This window comes from Trachemys scripta, chromosome 6 (assembly GCF_013100865.1).
Source record: "Trachemys scripta elegans isolate TJP31775 chromosome 6, CAS_Tse_1.0, whole genome shotgun sequence".
NCBI classification, from domain to species: Eukaryota; Metazoa; Chordata; order Testudines; family Emydidae; genus Trachemys; species Trachemys scripta.
This window is the reverse complement of record NC_048303.1, coordinates 41,949,308-41,968,715: the sequence shown is the minus strand read 5'-3', so window position 1 is coordinate 41,968,715 and position 19,408 is coordinate 41,949,308. Positions and strand designations below refer to the sequence as shown.

Here is a 19,408-nt window from a genome sequence, read left to right as displayed (position 1 = left end):
GAACCACGCGCCTCCACCTAGGAGCCGGACCTGCTGCTGGCAGCTTCCGGGGCGCAGTGCGGTCTGTGGTGCCAGGACAACCAGGAAGCAAATATCTAGCTTTAGGGGATTATATAGTTCCTATGTACACTTGCATACAATGTAGGAACTATACCGTTAGATGGCATGTGGATAAACCATCATTAATGGGACTCTTTTTGTTCCCGTGTTTCTTATTCTGATTTCAGTGTAACATGGTCACGGAGGTTCTACATCCTTTTTCCAACTTTCCTTCAGAGGAACGGCTCCCCTGACAGTGTATTCCTCAGGTGCTTTTGAAAATGCTGCTCATGCCATTATTTTACTAGTATAACACACTGGGAAGAATGCCAGCCTGCTTATACCTTGGTAATGTGAACTTAGTTTTTGTATTGTGTGAACACTGAAGGATTCTCATTTGTTCAACTACTGTCTAGCACCTTTGCTTGAGAGGATCTGTCCCTCCCATCATCAAATATCTATTTTTAAATTCCTAGAAATATGACACTAGGTGATGGAGTATTTGAAGCCTTTCTCAAATCCACTGGGAGGTTAACCATTCCAGAAACTTATGATAAATCAGGTGAACTTCCCCTTTCCTAGCTCACTCAACACTTAAGACTTCTTGTGGGGCCCACCTGCCCAAACAACAGTTGTCATTACAAGCCATCCCATTCTGCTTATGAATATACTGGGCATATAAATTGATCATATGCACTCATCACAGTATTCAGTTACATAGCAACACCCTGGGGCCTATCCTTAACTGGTTAGAGCTGTAGACTTGTCATAGCATTATCTCTAGGGCCTCGGAGAGAATCTTTCTTCCCAAATGGAACATGCTGTCTGCTACGGTGCTGCTATATGCCTAACAAGCTGAAACATGTCAATTAAATGGTCCTCTACTGCAGCCAAAAAAGGTTCACAATAGTGTCTAACAGACCCTCCGCATAGCTCTGAAGTTTTAAAGTTAACATAGCTACTACCCCTGTGTAAGTCCTCAGGGCATTCTGCCCATTAGGTATCAAAAGACTCAAGATCTTGATTCCAGTTTTTGCATAGCAAGATTTTCCATCTTAAGAGGAACAGACACCACCAGTACCAACAAAGAGTCCAGATACACTTACTTAGTACCAAGTATCAGAGGGGTAGCCGTGTTAGTCTGGATCTGTAAAAAGCAACAGAGTCCTGTGGCACCTTATAGACTAACAGATGTATTGGAGCATAAGCTTTCGTGGGTGAATACCCACTTCTTCAGACGCATGTGGTACATGTTTGACAGTCACTGATGTATTAAGTAATGGAACTGAATTTAAATCCACATTCATCCACTTTAGAATTTATCCTGTGTGAGGAAATCCATCCTCTGAACCAGTCTGATGATGAGGTTTTTGAAGTCTGTAAAGCTAGCCCTTTTCCAAGTTACCTTGCAATCTACCTGGTTCAAACACTTGAATTTGTGCCAATGCAAAGAATTACGTTTTTTCTGTGTATCTGCCTTTCAGACAAAATATTATGATTGCTGTATATTAAGGTCCTCAAGTTGAGGACAACATATGGCTCTATCCCTGGATATTTGCCACCTGTTCAATACTTCCCTTAGCTTTCCCCATCTCCTGTTTTGGATGGAGATCTCCATATTTTTCTAGGTTTACAAAAACAAAAAGAAAAAACAAAACGAAAAAAGAAAACAAAACAAAACAAAGAAAACCTTGCCTTGTATAGTTTCTCTGTTCCTCTACAAACCAATCTGAGTCTGCAGACACTACCCTTGAGCTGTTAGCCTCCAAAAGTAAACATCCACTCAATTCTTTTTTTTCAAAAGATGCATTAAGTAAATAGTTTCCTCTTGAAGATAACACATGACTGGATTCTTACCCATCCACTCACCTTCCCTGAGAACTGGATTTAGAGAAGTTAGGACTTGTCCAAACATTATCTGTATATCTATTATTACTATTACACTTCAAATCTTTGAATGCCAAGGGAGTTCTGCCGTGTCTCACACTAAAGAGATGAGACCCTAAAACAGTAATACACTCAAAGGATGTCTTCAGAGAAGCAGAATTACAAGTACTTATTCCTTCACCTCTGCAAACTTTGTTGCAATAGCATGTTATTGAAAGACATTTTAGTGCCTCCCAAATGTCCATAAGACCGAGTTCTTACTGACAACTGTAGTAAAAAGAGCCTGAGATATGAGGCCTGGTACAAGGGGTCTGGTATTAGGCCTCAGGCCTGAACTAAAAAGGCCTTGCTGATATAAAGCAAAGTTAGCAAAAGTAAGGCTATAAGCAAAAAAGTCAGGCCCTGTTAAAAAGCAGATGCTTGCCAGCAAGTTTACTGTCCAGTACATGAACTCTGAACTATTGCTAGCATTGCTAAAACACACTGAATACGTAAACACATTCCAGCAGACTAGCACAAGAACTCCCCAAGCTAGCACAAAATAAGATGGTTTGATTGAAGAGATGAATAGTGATATTTTGTCTGAAACATCAGGAGAAAGGTACAAAGGGAGGTAACAAACGTCATGAAACATGTAAGGTGATACGCAAGTTGTTTATCTCAAATTCTTTGTCTCAATCTATAAATGTTGGGATGCCTCGCCTAAACACTTTGTCAGGCTGGGGGGGGAAGGGAGGAGGGAAGGGGAGGGCGGGGACGAAGTCCCACCATTCACTGAGTTGGTCCATTGTAATGAGCATACATGTCTTAGTATCCCTAGAGAGTCTATGGGGTGCTATTACCATGCTTTGACGACAATAAACCTGGCCAAGCGCCTTTGCTGGTGAACTGAATCTGTGGTCTTCTTGGGCAGTTCAATCCAGGTCCACAGCGTCAGTTACCTGCACAGAGCTGGTACAACATACACGCAGCCAATTGACAGCTGTGGCAACAGGTAATAATAATAAACAGCCAGAAATATATTGTAAACTAAACAAAGGACCTTTTTGGAGAAACTACTAAAAGGGTTGCATTAGAGAGGATCACATCAATAGATGATGGCCTTCACACTGACACATGCCAGTTAAGAAAGAAAAGAAAGATGATGCATCCACTGTACCTTTCTTGACATCAAGTTATTATTTATTTTCAGTTGTGATAGATCAAACCTTGCAACAATTGCCACTCATTTTTGTATGTTACTTTTAGTTAATATTGAGGTACCTAGTATGTGGTTCACAGTACAGACTGTGTACCAGTGGTCACCAACTAGTCGATCGCGATTGACTGATCAATCCTGGAGACTTTCCCCGTTGATCACGATCTCTGGTGGTGTAGTGGGGGCTGCCGCTAAGGCAGGCTCCCTGCCTGTCCAGGCCCTACACCAATCATGGAAATGGCCAACACGCCCCCGTGGCCTGAGGGGAGGGGCAGGAGTCTCTGTGCACTGCTCCTGCCTACAAGCACCACCCCCGTAGATCCCATTGGCCTGGAATGGGGAACTGTGGCCAAAGGGAGCTGCGGGGGCGATGCCTGCAGAGAGGGGCAGCGCACGGAGCTATGTGCCCCCTCCAGGTGCTGCAGGGGCACAATGGCCCCTTCCGGAAGCAGTGTTGGGCTGGAGCAGGCAGGAAGCCTGCCTTAGCTCTGCTGAGCCGCCGACCGGGAGCCGCCCAAGGTAAGCGCCCACGGGAGCCCATGCCCCAATCCCCCTCCCTCCCAAAGCCAGTACCCCATGCCCCCTCGTGCACCCTGAACCCCTGCCCCAGCTCTGAGCCCCTCCCAGAGCCAGCACCCCGTGCCCCCTCCTGTATCCCAACACTCTGCCCATCCCAGCCCATACCCCATCACTCTGCCCCAGCCCGGAGCCCCCTCCTGCACCCAAACTCTCTCCCAGAACTTGCACCCCTCACCCTCTCCTGCATCCCAACCCCCTGTCCCAAGCTCAGCCCAGAGCCCCCACCCACACTGCGAACCCCTCAGACCCAGCCCAGAGCCCGCATCCCCTCCCAAACCCGTGCCCCTGAAAGTGAGTGAGGGTGGGGGAGAGCAAGTGATTGAGAGAGGGGGTGATGGAATGAGCAGGGCGGGGCTTCGGGGAAGGGTAGATCCTGGATTGCCCTTAAATTCAAAAAGTGATCTTGGGCGTAAAAAGTTTGGAGACCACTGCTGTAGACTCAGCTTAGAATTCAGTACCTATATTATAGGATACATTCCAGCCAAACCATTTATCTTTGCTGGCTCACAGACCCAACAGAAACTGGCATACCACCATATTAGTGGGCATCGTGCCACTCTAACAGATGGGCATGAATCTAGATTTGCTAGTGAACCAGTATATGCATCAAGTTTGAATATTAGGGGTGTACTCCCCCTTAAAGAATTCCATAAATGGCAGTCTCTACAAGCTTTCCATGACTAGTTAAAAGATGTCAAAATCAAAACTCAAATAATTTAAAAACTCCAAAAACACCTTTGGCAGCTGTTGAAAGCAACTTTTTAGATTTGATGAATTTGGATTAATCTTCTGCATAGAGAAATAAGAATCTTAATAAAATCCCCACGTTAGATCAGCTCTCTGCACAAGGCTATGGCAAATTTCAAGGGGGGTGGAGGGGAGGGAAGAAAACAGTTTTGCAGTCCAGCCAACTTTCCTGATGAATAGCTCAGCAGCATACATAAGCCAGAACTGCAGGAAAAGGACCCTAATAAATTACAAATGCATTTTGTCTGGCAATTCTAGTTTAAAGATGCTAATTACTAAAGTTGTAAATGCTTGTTATAAATTTTACCATCTGTTGAAATGCTTAAATACTATACCTATCTATCAGTAAGGGCTGGTCCACACTAACCCCCCCACTTTGAACTAAGATACGCAACTTCAGCTACGTTATTCACGTAGCTGAAGTCGAACTATCTTAGTTCGAACTTACTGCGGGTCCATACGCGGCAGGCAGGCTCCCCCGTCAACTCCGCGTACTCCACTCACAGAGCAGGAGTACCGGCATCGATGGCGAGCACTTCCAGGATCGATCCGGGATCAATTTATCGCATCTAGACAAGACGTGATAAATCGATCCCAGAAGATCGATTGCTTACCGCCAGACCTGGAGGTAAGTATAGACGTACCCTCAATACTTATGTTCTTCATGTGGTTTGCCTGTAAAATTTGACATTTGGTTAAATATTTCAGTACAAGTTTTATTGCTACAAACATGCAGTTTCCAGGAACCAAATCATATTAAATTTTATAGTATTCATGCAAAATATGTATTTTAGCAATGTGATGAGAACAGATTTGTTGATAGTGATGTTTCATCTGTTGGGCTGCAAATAGCTTCATGAGGCAGGACCTGTATTTTAGGACATGCATACATGTTCATTCTACAGCACTATATTGGCAATATTTCCTCCTGATGCTAAAGGAGAAAACAAGGATTGGTTCAGCTCTTTTGCCCTCACCATAGAAGTATAGTACTGAAGCATAGCATACTACAGGCTCATTATGGTTAGTTATGAATTTTTTTGCTAAGTTTGCAGCAAAATAGCATATCACTATACTGCAGAAATTATTTCCATGTCTTTTCCAATAAGACATTTTATTTAACTGACCTAATCAAGCCAAAGCTTTCTAGGCCAACTCACTTTGGTCATTAGGATCTCTATCACTACTACTCACATATTAAGCCAATTTTCCATTCTAAAGGAATCAGAGCCATTTCTTTCTGATCCTGTTGTTTCTACCCTAAGATGAACAAGCCCTGCCATTCACCTCTGTGTTCTTGATATGGTTGGGTTGATTCAAGTAATCAGAAGATTTGTTAGAAGCAATGCATACTGAATAGATTGATTATATTTCTCTCCTCTTCGGTTTGGGTTCAATCAATACAGAAGAAAGGTGAAAAAGGGGCACAGTACATTCCAATTTTAGTCAGAATGATCTCTCCCATTCTAAGACTTTCCCTTCGCCTCTCTAAACACAAACATTTGCTGCAAAAGCTATGGCTCAGAATTATCTTTAGCCGAGGCAAACAAATATGTATAAAATAACTGCTTTCCTAACATAACTAATACACACAACTTTAATAATTAATAAGAGCAATGTTAAATCTCATTCCTTTCTTATATTTTTCGCTGAATATTCATGCAACTACATGGATCTTTGATACAGAACTTTTTGATTCTCCCTACCAAACTCCACCACTTAAGAGGCAAGCACAGCAGTCTTACGACATGAACACCACATCACCAAAATAGGAACCAGAAATCCAAACTCTCAAACTCTTGAAGTGAAAGGGCTGGCAATATTGTTGACGTGACACGTTCACCCATAAAGGCAATGCACATCACTCTGCTCTCCTCTGATCCCTACTGGCCATCTCTGAAGTATTTTCAACCTCTGCGGGCAGAAACACTAAAAGATGAGAACTGAGGAATCCCCCCTTCTAATCTTAGACTGAATCCATCCCTTCCCCAAGAATTTGGGGAGGGAAGGCAACCTTCATTTGGCCCTTTTGTGAGTATGCACCATGATAGTCTTTGATTACATGATCACATACATTTTTCCCCACAGGACCCTTGCATCATTCAGTGCACAGGATGGAGCATGTTCTGGGGATGAATCAGGATTGTGTAGTGGAAGCTGTTTTCTATAGGACCCCTGCCTCATTTGTTGCTAATGTTGAAAGGTGTGTAGTGAATAAGGCTGGGAATTGGAAGAGAAAGGATTGTTAAGGCTGCTCTCAATGCTGCCCTGGAGAACGAGGTTCTCTCCCCATCTCTGCCTAGCGTTCCTTTGTGATGCTAGGCACTTAAGCCAAGTTTTTCAAAGCTGTTCACGAATTGTGTTTTCTGGGTGCCCAACTTGCAAAGGGGATGAGTACTCGCAGCTGCAACTGAAATCAGTGCCGGATGTGTATAGCACTTAGAAATGCTTTATAATACTAAGTACTCTGAAAGCCAAGTCTTGGGTATCTCAAATTGGGGACTCAGAATTAGTGGATACTTCCGACCTTAATCTCTCTCTTTGCCTCAGATCCCAATCTGTAAAAAAAAAGGATAAGATCCCCATGTCTCAGTGTTTTGTGAAAATGAATTTTAGTGTTTGTAAACCACTCAGATACTATGCTGATGAATGCCACAGAAAAACCACTGAAGAAATTAATAATTCTGTATTCAGAGCAGGGTTTGAAAACAGTATAGTAAATAAGGCATGAGGACACTGAACAACAAGGAGAAAACAAAATATTGAATAGCTTGTCATTTGGTAAGTACCATCACTCTTGTCCACTGAATGAAGCTGGTGTCCTGTGAAAAATAAAATAGTATGCTATAATGTAATTAAAAGACAATGTAATTAACATACATTGGAGAGCTGAACTAAGATGATAAAGACAATGTAAATACTGGCATTTCCTACCTTTTGAATGCTTAACTTTACAATCTTAAATTTTTAATGTAATTTTGTGTATAATATTACTGGTTACAACTGTACTGCTTATACATGATGAATATACTCAGCTTGTGATCTCTTGTACCAAGATAACTAATTTTTAGTTCAGTGATTAATATATCTGTCAGAAAGAGATCTGAAATAGAATTACCCTGAATTGAGTGCAAGACTAAGAGTTAAAAATGTATAGATCTTCTAAGAACCCCAACAATCTTTTACTAGTAGCAGAATGAGATCTCTAGCATATACCTCCCAAAAAGAAGTGCTTTGTGATAACTGCATACAGCTGCTTAAGAAGTCACTCATCCTGCCCTCTATGCATCATAAAAATTACACTAATAAACCACCCCCAATATTCTATTATAAACGTCATCAGTTAGAACTTAGTTTAAAATTTGATGTATTAGTCTCTCCATTCACACCACTTTGCCAAATTCTAATATGCCAAGTACTAGGAATAAGGAGAGTATTTTTTCCAGTTCACAGCTAATAAGCCATACTAATTAATATGCTAATATTTATACTTATGGAAGCCAATATCATTACCTGTGAGACCACACATTGTTTGTAGCAGATTTCTGTACTGGTAATTTGTAAGTCCATCATTAAAAAGTTGCCAGAAGGAAAACTGGAAGTTTGAACAAATGGGCCAAGAACACCTGGGACTTTTGGCACCCAGGGATATTTGAGAGGCAGTTTATAGGATAAGCACATTAGCTGGATGTTTCTGCTAAAATGATCAGTAGCAAAACCGTTAATTAAGAAATTGATTTTAAACAGCTAGTTTTAGGCTTCAGAGTTAACAATCCATTGAGATGACGGAGGACAAGTAATGCCTATCTGTGAGGATGTTTCAGGCTGTCTCTGCAGTCCAAGAAGAAAGTCTCCAAGTTTACGCCACGATAATCTAAACAGACAAAGACTGAAGATAGTGCTGTGCGCTCTTGAAAATCCTGTCTTAACTACACTTCCACTGAAGTCTGGTGGAGCTTTACAAACAGGAGCAGTTAGGACAAAGGACAACACTAAGCACTTCTGGAAATCCCACCCTTAATCTCAGAGTTAAGTACAAATGTCCAACTGTAACTATGGAGTTATTATAGCATCTCAAAAAATCAGGGGAAGATCTGCAGATTGTATCCCAAGAACAAATGACAGTCACTTTGTAGTCTCCAGTAAAAAATTCTCCGTATTTTAAAAAAGCAAACAGAAGACCTATGCTCACTCCTATACCACTAAGCTAATGACCATACCTACAGTATTTTTATTAAAAAAAAAAAAAAAAAAATTATGCCATTCTCCACCTGGATTACAAATAGGGCTCCATAAAGAGGAATCAGGGCAGATAAACAGATATATAATAAAAAAAAAATCAAGATTTTATTTAAATTAAATACAGGTTTATTTAAAAAAACATTTAAAATTAAATTTGAAAGTATGACTATGTTAAGGCCTAAATTGCTATAATCCACTAAAATAATTTAAATTTAAACAATAATATTAAGAAATACATTTGCTGCCAAAGTTTTAGAGAAAGTCAAGCCACCTTTTGATAGCAGTGGCCTCTACTGCAAATACAGAGGATATTTTCTTCATTTCAGTTTATTCAACTAGTTGAGTTCAATGACTAGTTCATTCAAAGATAAAACACAACTAGGAGTTAAACCAGGAAAGTTTGTTTTCCTTTTCCAATCTATGAATAAAAATGATGGAGGATGAAATCTACTAGTTTTAAAATCTTGAAAGACATAGCTCTGGTCTACATTGAAAGCATACATTGGTGTAGTCAAAAATCTACACCCGAGAGACGTACCTATGCCAACCTAACCCTCTGCGTTGACAGTGCGAGGTCAACAAAAGAATTCTTCTGTTGACCTAGCTACCACTTTTCAGGGAGGTGGATTAACTATACTGATGGGAGAACTCCTCCCCTCACTTCAGTGAGTGTCCACACTGAAGCACTACAGGGGCACAGCTGTAGCTTTTTAAGTGTAGACATACCTGTAGCAACCAGGAATAATAATTTCTATTCACTAAATACAGATACAATAGAACCCCATTTATACAGTCTAACTGGGACTAAAACTAGATCAGATAATCAAGACTCCAGACACCCCAGAAAATGGGAAAATGTGATGCGGCAGTGCCATCTACCAGCCACAGGAGAGATCACCCGCTTCAGATCCTGGAGTCCTGGGTGTTCTGTAAATATGGAGAGCCAAGTGCCAGTTAAGGGAGAGTCGGATAAAATGGTGGTCTACTGTACTTCCTTTAATACATCAACCTTTTAAACGCAAAACATGTTTTGATAAACTTTTTTCCCCATCTATATCTATCTATCTCCAGCAAATTAAAGGTAGCTTTGTTTAATACAAATTTAAATGCTAGTTTTTGTGCACTTTGAATTTGAATTTCCATCCATGTCGAGCTTGATACAAGTCAAAGAAAAATAAATAAATCTAGTAAATAAGAAATGCATCATTCACCATTTTCTAACATAATAAAAAATTAAGAATCTGAGTAAATGTAAATTAAGCTATATAATTGCTTGAACAAATGTCTATGGATTTAGTTCCTGGTTAATAAAAAGAAACATCAAACTGAGTGAAAAGGCTATATTTTAGTGGCTATCAAAATGGTTTAGTGGGTTGCTCATGAGAATCAACCTTTTTTTCCCCCTAAATACAAAAATACCTAGAAACTACAAATGCAAAACCAGATTGAAGTTAGCGATTTAAATCAATCCGCCCTGAGAGGAATTCCAATTCAATTCTCAATACAAAGCCCTTGTGCCACCACCAGAGTTGAATACCAAGGGCGCACATATTACTTCCATCCATTCACTGCAACGAGAATCAACTTGGACCTGGGAATTATCTATAACATCTCTAGCAAAACAAGTATCGGGGGTAGCCATGTTAGTCTGTAGCCACAAAAACAACAAGGAGTCCGGTGACACCTTAAAGACTGACAGATTTATTTGGGCATAAGCTTTTGTGGGTAAAAGCTTACGCCCAAATAAATCTGTCAGTCTTTAAGGTGCCACCGGACTCCTTGTTGTTTTTCTAGCAAAACAGTTTCAAATGGTCTGACCAGGCAATCTGTACAGAATTAAATTCAAACATCAGACTCTCTTCCCAACTATTCTTACTGGCGTTCTGCATAAGGGGTGGATGAGACAGCCACCCTCCCTCTCCAAAACCGGGGGCAAATAAGAAAATGCTTCTGGTATCACCCTTTTGAATGATTTGTCAAGGGATGCATGAAAACATCCTACAACTGACCTATTAAGCACCACCACCAAAATTGTTCTTGACAATTAAATACTCATGTCGTCTAACCATATTCAAGGAAATAGTTTTGGCTTGTTTGTTTAATTTACTAAAGTCCAAAATCCATGGGGCCTCAGTGGCAAGTCAGCTGTAGATCACCAGCTCAGATGTACCTGCTGTCCCCCCCCCCCCCCATTTCCCCCAGGTACTTCCCCACATCACCAGTACTGGAACTCCTAACGCTAGCCACTAATGGCTTGTCTAAACATGGAGTTATCCCTTATTGTGTCCACACATGGAGTTACTTATTCAGGAGAGCTACATACATAAACTAGCCCTAAGTTTGCTGGTTGCAAATCCTGCTCTAAAAAAAAGGAAGAGGTTGCTTGCTCTTCAAGCCCTTCAGTTACCACATCTTCCTCTCTTTGTGACGTTTAGAGATTCCAGAGGGAATCTAAGCGGTAAGATCAGACACACACACACACACACACACACTCCAGGAGCTCTTCAATTATCCTAACTTTTGCATGTTTATTTATAATTACACACACCACATATGTATACAGGACTCAGCAAGCCTGGTTTCTTTTCCTGGCTCTGCCACTAGCCTACCGCATGAACTTGGGCAAGTTATTTCACTGTCTGTTTCCTCAGAATAAGAATTCAGAGATTCACAGTTTTTTAGACTTGGAAGTACCACTGTGATTATCTTGTCTAACCCCCAGTATAATATAGACCATAGGACTTCTTAGAATTAATTCTTGTATGTACTCAGACTTTAAGGCCAGAAGGGACCATCATGATCATCTAAGTCTGACCTCCTGCACATTGCAACCCATAGAACCTCACCCACCCACTTCAGTAATACACCCATAACCTTTAGCTGAGTTACTGAAGTCCTCAAATCAAAATTTAAAGACTTCGAGTTACAGAGTATCCACCATTTACATTAGTTTAAACCTGCAAGTGACCCATGCCCCATGCTGCAGAGGAAGGCAAAAAAACAACAACAACAAAAAACAACAGGGTCTCTGCCAATCTGACCGAGGGGAAACTGGAAGGCTGTTCCAGAACTTCACTCCTCTGATAGTTAGAAACCTTCAACTAATTTCAAGCCTAAAAACTGGTTGATGGCCAGTAATTACTGAAACATATCTTTTAAGGGGGAAAATTGATACTTACTTCCTTTGTAAAGTGCTTTTGAGAGCTATAGATAAAAAAAATCACTGTAGAAGAGCTAGCTATTATTATTACAGCCCCAGCCACTGATCCACCTGTGGCACACCAGCTGAGGAGTTACAGAACCAGAGCTAAGAGAATTTGTGGTGGGGAAGCTGGGTAAAGGTGCCGTTAATGGGTGTGCATGGAGGTAGGTCAGTTCAGCAGGAATCATGGCTAAAAGAAATGATGGGGGGAGAAATGGCAGGGGAAACAGAAAAAGGACTCATTTGGCAAACTAAGAAGGTCTTCTAGCTAAGGAAATTATCACAAAGATAACAATTCTCAAAAATGATAGAAACCCCAAATGAATTGTTTTATAGTTGATATCAGTTTACGTTTGGTAGCATGGGTGCACTCATTACTGGTGCAAAACAATCAACTGAAGCACACACAAATAACTGAATTTTCTAGAAACAAGGTGGTGAGGTAGTATCTTTCCTTACACAAACTTCAGTTGGCAAAAGAGACAAGCTCCTGAGCTATACAGAGCTCTTCTTCAGGTCTGAAATTTCTAGTGTAAACAAGACCATAATTTACATTAATTTCCATTGGTTTTGATATGATTGGATTTCCATTTTCCTGACGGATATCCTTTTAGCTTGAATAGCTTGTTGAAGAGCTCTGTATGGTTCAAAAGCTTGCCTCCCTCACCAACAGTACCCTTGGGGGAATTCTGAGCCACAGCAAAAGCACAGAATCAGGGTGGATTTGATTTAAATCATGATTTAAATCACTAGTCAGGAAGACTCTATTTAACCATGGATTTCTACATAAAAGTGCAATCTGGTTGGTTGTTATAACACATTCTTCACAACTCAGAGATAGATGTAGGTTTCATTTTTAGAAGGTACACACTATACATTTTTAAAGTGATTTATTTTGAAAACTTTTCAGATTAGTTTTACAGCTATATCAGAAAATGAATGATTGGTTATTTCATTTACCAAAGGTAATTGAAGCAGATATTTCTGAAGTCATTTGGAAGGTGAACCATCTCCAATTCAAGAGGTTAATCATTACTATTTGGAGGATTTTCTTGTCATGCTGTATTAGGAGGAGATCACCACCAGAAAGACATTTAAATTGTTTTATTTAACTAAAACAACAATGTTATGTGTTCCGGATTTTTTTCTTCAATAGCAAACATAATATTTTAACAAAACAAGCATATGCATTTTTTAATTTAGTTACACACTGGCGTCTTTTAAAATCAGGTTTGTTTTTGTTAAAATTGTTTTTAACTAAAATAGTTAAATGAAATATTTAAAAAAAATTAAATCGACTGTCAGCCAGGTCAACATGAGAAACTTAAAATATTGGTTTCTGCACTAACTCAGTCATCTTCACCTTCATTTTCCTGTTCATTCATAATCTGGGAAAGAAAAACAAGCTTTCCTGATTTTTCTTTCTACATCGGCAGAAACTACTGCTGTTAAAAGTGAGATTATCACTTCATCAGTCTCTGAATCCAAGTGCTTAAGTGACTTCCACCAGTGAACTGGTGGGACTTTCTTTAAAACATCATCAACAAATACATATTTCTTGAATGGTTCACCCTTAACTCTGAAGTTTATTATAGTTGGGATGATTGCTGGATGTCCATGTCATAGCCAACTCCTCTTCTTCAGTAGTTTAGGTTTGATCCTGGTACCAAGTATTGAGAATATTTGCAAGAAAATGAGCTGGAGATATTGCTTGTCCCATTTGTTTTTTTTTTTTTTAGGGCTTGTAATTTAACTCTGTCACTACATATTTCTCTCTAAGATCTCACTCAGTTCATTCCAAATTTCAACAGCATCAGCAATAAAACAGTTATTCCCCTGCATTTTGTTCAAGGCTACAGAAATAGGCTTCAGGGTACTCAGCATGTGTTCAATATTTCTCTTAAGCCCAATCTTGGGAACTTTGGCTGTGACAGTGCCATCTATTTTTTCACAATTTTGTTCACAAACTTCATCAGATTAGGCCAGTTCTTGATATAGTGCTCAAAACAATCCACTACTGAGTTCCAGCGCACGTCTTGTAGGATAGTTGGCTTGGTTCCTCCCACTTTTTCAGAGTAGCTGCTGCAAAGTGGTCGTTACGGAAGTATTTTGTAATTTTGACAACATTAGCCTTTATTTCTGGAACAATGAAGTCTTTGGGTAGGAGGTGTATCAAATGAGCACTGCAACCATATGTTATTAGCCTGGGACTCTCTTCACTCTCTTCTAAATAATTTCTTCTCATCTTGGATACATTTGCAGCATTGTATGTGACAAAGCTGCGTACGAGATATTTGAATTTTTTTTCCACAGATTGTTATAAATTTTTACTGCTACTTCTTGTAAGTATTCTGCCGTGTGTGTATTTCCTGATGTATCAAGTGTTTCTGTAAGGATGACATTCCCTTCTTCTGTTGTCACACAAGCATATACAACAGAATCTTGACCACCCATCAAGACTCAGGTTAACAATTTCACCCTAGACCTTTTGCACACTGATCAATTTCTCTTTCATACGTTTTACCCAGCAATTTGGCCTGCGACATCTGCTCTGGTGGGTGGACTGTATCCTGGTCTTAATGACTGAACCATGTTAATGAAGTGTGGGTTCTCAATCATGCAGAAAGGAGAGTTTGTTGCATAAACAAACTGGGCAATTTTTTTTTATCAATTACCTCTTTTTGTAATCTGCTGGTTCTTATCACAAACTTATCTATGGTTGTTTCTGGATGATGGGGATTTTTTTTTTCTTTTTGCTACAGGTGATGTACTGTGGCCATGTGACATACATGATGTGACTGAAACACTAGCAATGGCAGATAACTCAAACTATAGAAAGTGATGGTGATCTTGAAGGTGGATAATCTTCAGAAGCCTGTATGTTGAAGATGGATTCTCCTAAACAAAATAAGTCAATGCAGTTATTTAATTATTTCCATACTGCTCATTTAGTATCTCATACTACTCATTGCATTCACTGACACTCAGTACTACTTTAAAGGTGAAATTGTAAAAGGAAGATCTGCCTATTTCAGCTATTTATTTTTTATCACAACTGCATCTAAAATGATAGTGCCATAGAGTAACAACTACATTTTCTGCTCAAACATGAGAATTCAAGGAAAGTCCAGAAGAAAGACAGGCAGTCCTTAAGAAAGAAGTATGAAATAAAAAAAGTTTACCAACCTAAAGATCCTGCATGTTCAGACATGTTCCTTTCATCATCTTCAATGCAGCTTCCTCCTGAGAAGGAACACTTCTCATGATGTTGTTTCATTCGGGCAACCAGGCCTTGCATTTCTTTGTTGCACTGTTTACATTTTGCACACATGCCTGTCTTACCCACAGGTAGAGGAACTTCATTAAAATATTCCCAAACTGGGTCTCTTTTACGGCCGGCTGCCATTATAGGTTTTCCCTTCTAGTGAGAGAATGGTATGGTGGATCTCAAATCAATGAAGGCTACACTCAGAAAGACCTCAGGACTTCTGGAATATGCTTCTCACATTTAACTCCAGACTTCTTCTCCTTGTCCGGATCTATTTCACCCACAACAATCTTCTATTCATTTAACTTTTTGAAACTTTGCACTTTTAGAGAGAGAGGTAAGGGATTGACTGTGTACACAAATTTGCAGACGGACAAGAGGGTTGAGGTCTGTTGTTTCTCAACTCTATATATTATTTATTTAAAAACACTTTTGCTCTTATCAAGCATGTTATTTCTGGAGACACAAATCCACAGTTTGAGAACTGCAAAACTAAGCATCTCTGATAGTATCTTCTAGACTGAGCACTGAGTCCCATTGGGTAGATAGAAAGATTAACCTAAATAATCTATACAGAAGCTCCTGGAACCCCATAAGATTGGGTCTCTAATCCATGAACTATTAGAACTCATTTACAAAATGTTTCTTAAACATTACATGAATATATTGTCTCATACTATAGAACTAGAATTTATAATCCCTATTCCACGGTGAGAGATCTTTGACCTATAATGTACCTTAATTCAAACTATCTTTAGATAGGTTGTTTCCTCAAAAAGCATTTTATCAAAAAAATCTGATTTAAATAAAAAAAATCCAAATTAAATAAAAAAAAAATCTGATTTTCTGATGGGGAAGCAAAGGGAAGCCACAAGAGCGATCATGGACCCCTCCCCAGCAGGGTGGGTGCATCATTTCCGGTACCTAGAGCAACCATCGGAGGGGATTCCCCCCCCCCTTTGCCCAACCCCCATGCATCCAGACCCCCCGCCAAGACTCACACTCCTACAACCAGAACCCCCTGCACTGAGGCCACCACACCCGAACCCCCACCCTGCCAAGCCTCCCCCCCTGCATTCAAAGCCCACTGCATCCAGACCCCCCCACCGAGCCCCATCCCCCCGCACCCAGCCCTCTCCAGCCCCAACCCAGCTAATGGCTCCTACCCTGCGCCAGGCTCAGCTATCAGTCCCAGCTGGGCTGGGCTGGGCTGGGCAGGACAAGGAGTACACTTCCCCTGCACAGAGCAGCCAGGGCCAGGTCAGATGCAACCCCAGAAACCTCCTCAAGCTCCGCAGCCCCCCCACTTCCTGCCCCCATCACTCCTCAGCCACAGGGGAGGGGTCACTGTATGGGGAGCTAATCCCCCATCTGCCAACCCCCTTGCATCCAGACCCCCATACCCAGACCCCGCCTGTCAAGCCCCACCTCCTCTGCATCTGGACCCCCACCAAGCATCTCCCCCCTACACCCAGACCAGCCCCCGCTGAGCCCCCTGCACTTGAGCCCCACCCCCTATGCGCCTAGACCATCCCATGAGCCCCCCGCATCTGGACCACTACCCCACTGAGCCCCAACCAGCTGCACCTGGATCTCCACATCTCCAAGCCCCACTCCCAGCACCTAGACTCCTCCACTGAGCCACAACCACCTTCCCCTAGACCCTCCTGCAGAGTCCCATTGCTCCTGCACCCAGAATCCTCCTGCAACTAGCCCCTGTGCCTACAAATCCCCCACTAAGCTGCCCGCACCCAGATTGCCCCACACAGAACCCATTCACCCCACACCTAGATATCCCCACACTAACCCCCTTCACACTTGAATCTTGCCGGGCTGAGCCTGCCTGCCCACACTTGGTGCACCTGGTACAGGGCTGCTAACCCTGGTGAGTTGCTTTACCTACTACTCCTGAGGAAATTCAGCACCAAAAGAGTAAAAATTCTATGCACAATATTTTAAAATTCTGCAAGTTTTATTTGTGAATAAATAAATGTGGCGGCTCCAGGGTGGCAGTGGGGAGCCACTGGCTGCACAAAGATGGGAGATCACCCAGGACATGGACCTCTGGGGCATGCCTGACCCTTGTGTTGTGTCAGGGTCAGGTGCAGCCTCACCACCAAGCCTGCGTCCTGGGGGTGGGTTGCAGGATGATGTCCCACCTCCATGCAGCCATAGGCGCCAACTCTATGGGTGCTCCGGGGCTGGAGAACCTACAGGGAAAAATTAGTGAGTGCTCTGCACCCACTGGCAACCAAGCTCACCTCCTCCTCCGCCCCACCTCCTCCTCCCGCCCTCAGCACGCCGCATCCCCACTCTTCCGCCTACCTCCCAGCACTTTCTGCCCAGCCGCCGCCAAACAGGTGTTTGGCAGCGTTAGCACACTCCGGGCGGGGGAGGGGAGGAAGAGAGCAGGAACATGGTGCACTCAGGGGAGGAGGCGGGGCGGGGATTTGGGGAAGGATTTGGAATGGGGCAGGGAGGGGTGGAGACTTTGGGCAAGGGGTTGGAATGGGGTGGGGCCTCATGGAAGGGGTGGAGTGGGGTGGGGGAAGGGGTGGAGTGGTGGGGTCACACCCAGGGAAAAGAGGGGAAGTTGGTGCCTATGCATGCAGCCAGTCATTTGTGCTACCCATTGTCATGCTGGACCTCCACATTTATTTATTGACAAATAAATTTTGCACAATTCCATAATATTGTGCACAGAACTCCCTCAGGAGTACAACAGAGGTTGACTCAATAAACAATATTACCTGGCCCACCTTGTCTTTCTTCAACTCTGCTATTTAAAGAATTTTTCACTTGACCAGAGATCAAAGAGCTGGGAAGCGATGTGTTTCTTGTCTTTCAGATTTGTTTGTTTAAGAGGATGCAGACACTCTGTACCAGTATGTTTACACACAGTCTCCATGCTAAATCCAAGGATATTCTATTTCCTCAGTTTTGTCCTGAAACCGCTGTGCAAAACTAAACAACATCTTCCACATTATGTTTAACACCAACCTATACAGCTGTCTAATTTAAACCTCATAGCTACAAGTGTCCCCGTAAGAATACTGGCACTTTTTGGAGCGCTTATTTACCTGTAAAAAGAAACTGATCTTTCACTAGCTTTTAAGCATCAAAACTGCTGATGAACTACAACCTAAAACAGTTTAAAACTAAAACAATTTTAAAGTGTATTTTTGTTCTGTTATCTATTAACAAAAGACATCAACTGTTTAAACAGACACAGTAACTAAACGTTTTATACGGCAATCAGAAAAATGGTAGTCACCGATTTGCTACAAGAGCCCTTTTGAATAGTACCTATCACACTCAGAACGTGCACAGAAATGCCTGTACCATCAGGTAGCGACTGGTTCTAAAAACAGTACCTGCCACCAGGGTACATTAATTTTGCATCGTTTTGTTTTCCTGGGGCAGTTAGTTCACGCAAACAGCTCTCCAGGGAAGTTGTTTTAGAAGTTGTGTACTAAGTAAGTGGGTCTGTGGCGATCAACCAGCGGAGTCTCATTCAACATACGCAGCTGGGCATAGGAGCGCGGTAACGGTCAGTGTATGCCCCCACCCGGACCGTCTGCCTTGCCCACTCCGCCCCAATGCCGGACTCTCGCACGCCCTCCTGCAGCGCCCTCCGCCAACCGCCACGCTCCCCTCTTCCCTTACTTCTTGGTGTCGCTGCTGAAGAGCCCGAAGGCCGCAGGGACGGAGGGGGCTGTGGTGGGCGTCGCCTCCTGCCCCTGTTCCGTCGCCGCCTCCCCGCCCTGTTCATTGTAGCCAAGGCTGCTCCCGGACATGCTGCTGCTGCGGCTATTCACCTGCCGGTTGCCCTGTTGCCGAACGGAACTTACGCGCGCGCGCCCACGTACACCGGACCGGACTCTTCCCGGAAGCTAACGGCAGCGGCTGGGGCCGAAGGGGGTGGGGTGTCACATGATGGGGCGGGGCTGCAGAAGCGGAACTTTCCCAGTCTCAGAGTTCTAACGTTACTATGGCAACCCATTTGCCGTCGGCCCGGAAGGAAAGAGAGGCGGCGCGTGAGGCTCCGCCCAAACTGTTGGCGTGACCCGGCGGCGTGTGAGCGTGTGGCGTGACTCCCTCAGCCTCCTCCCTCTCCCCCGAGGGGAGAATCGGAATCTCCGTGATGGGGGACAAGGGAGGAGTCTCCTTCCCGCGGCAAGGTCCGGCCCCGAGCGGAAGGGAACAGTCTGGTCCAAGTGAAGATTTATGCTTAAATGTATTATTT

The 19,408-nt window shown here is 42.5% G+C and overlaps 1 protein-coding gene across 1 annotated transcript in view; it reads right to left on the bottom strand.

Moving 5' to 3' along the window:
* AP3B1 (adaptor related protein complex 3 subunit beta 1) overlaps window positions 1-19,098 on the bottom strand; it is a 282,184-nt gene extending 263,086 nt beyond the window's left edge. Inside the window, exon 1 of the mRNA XM_034773780.1 lies at window positions 18,829-19,098. Coding sequence (XP_034629671.1) covers window positions 18,829-18,959 — 131 coding nt within the window. The 5' untranslated portion in view covers window positions 18,960-19,098. The remainder of the gene's footprint in view (window positions 1-18,828) is intronic.
* Window positions 19,099-19,408: the final 310 nt, after the last annotated feature.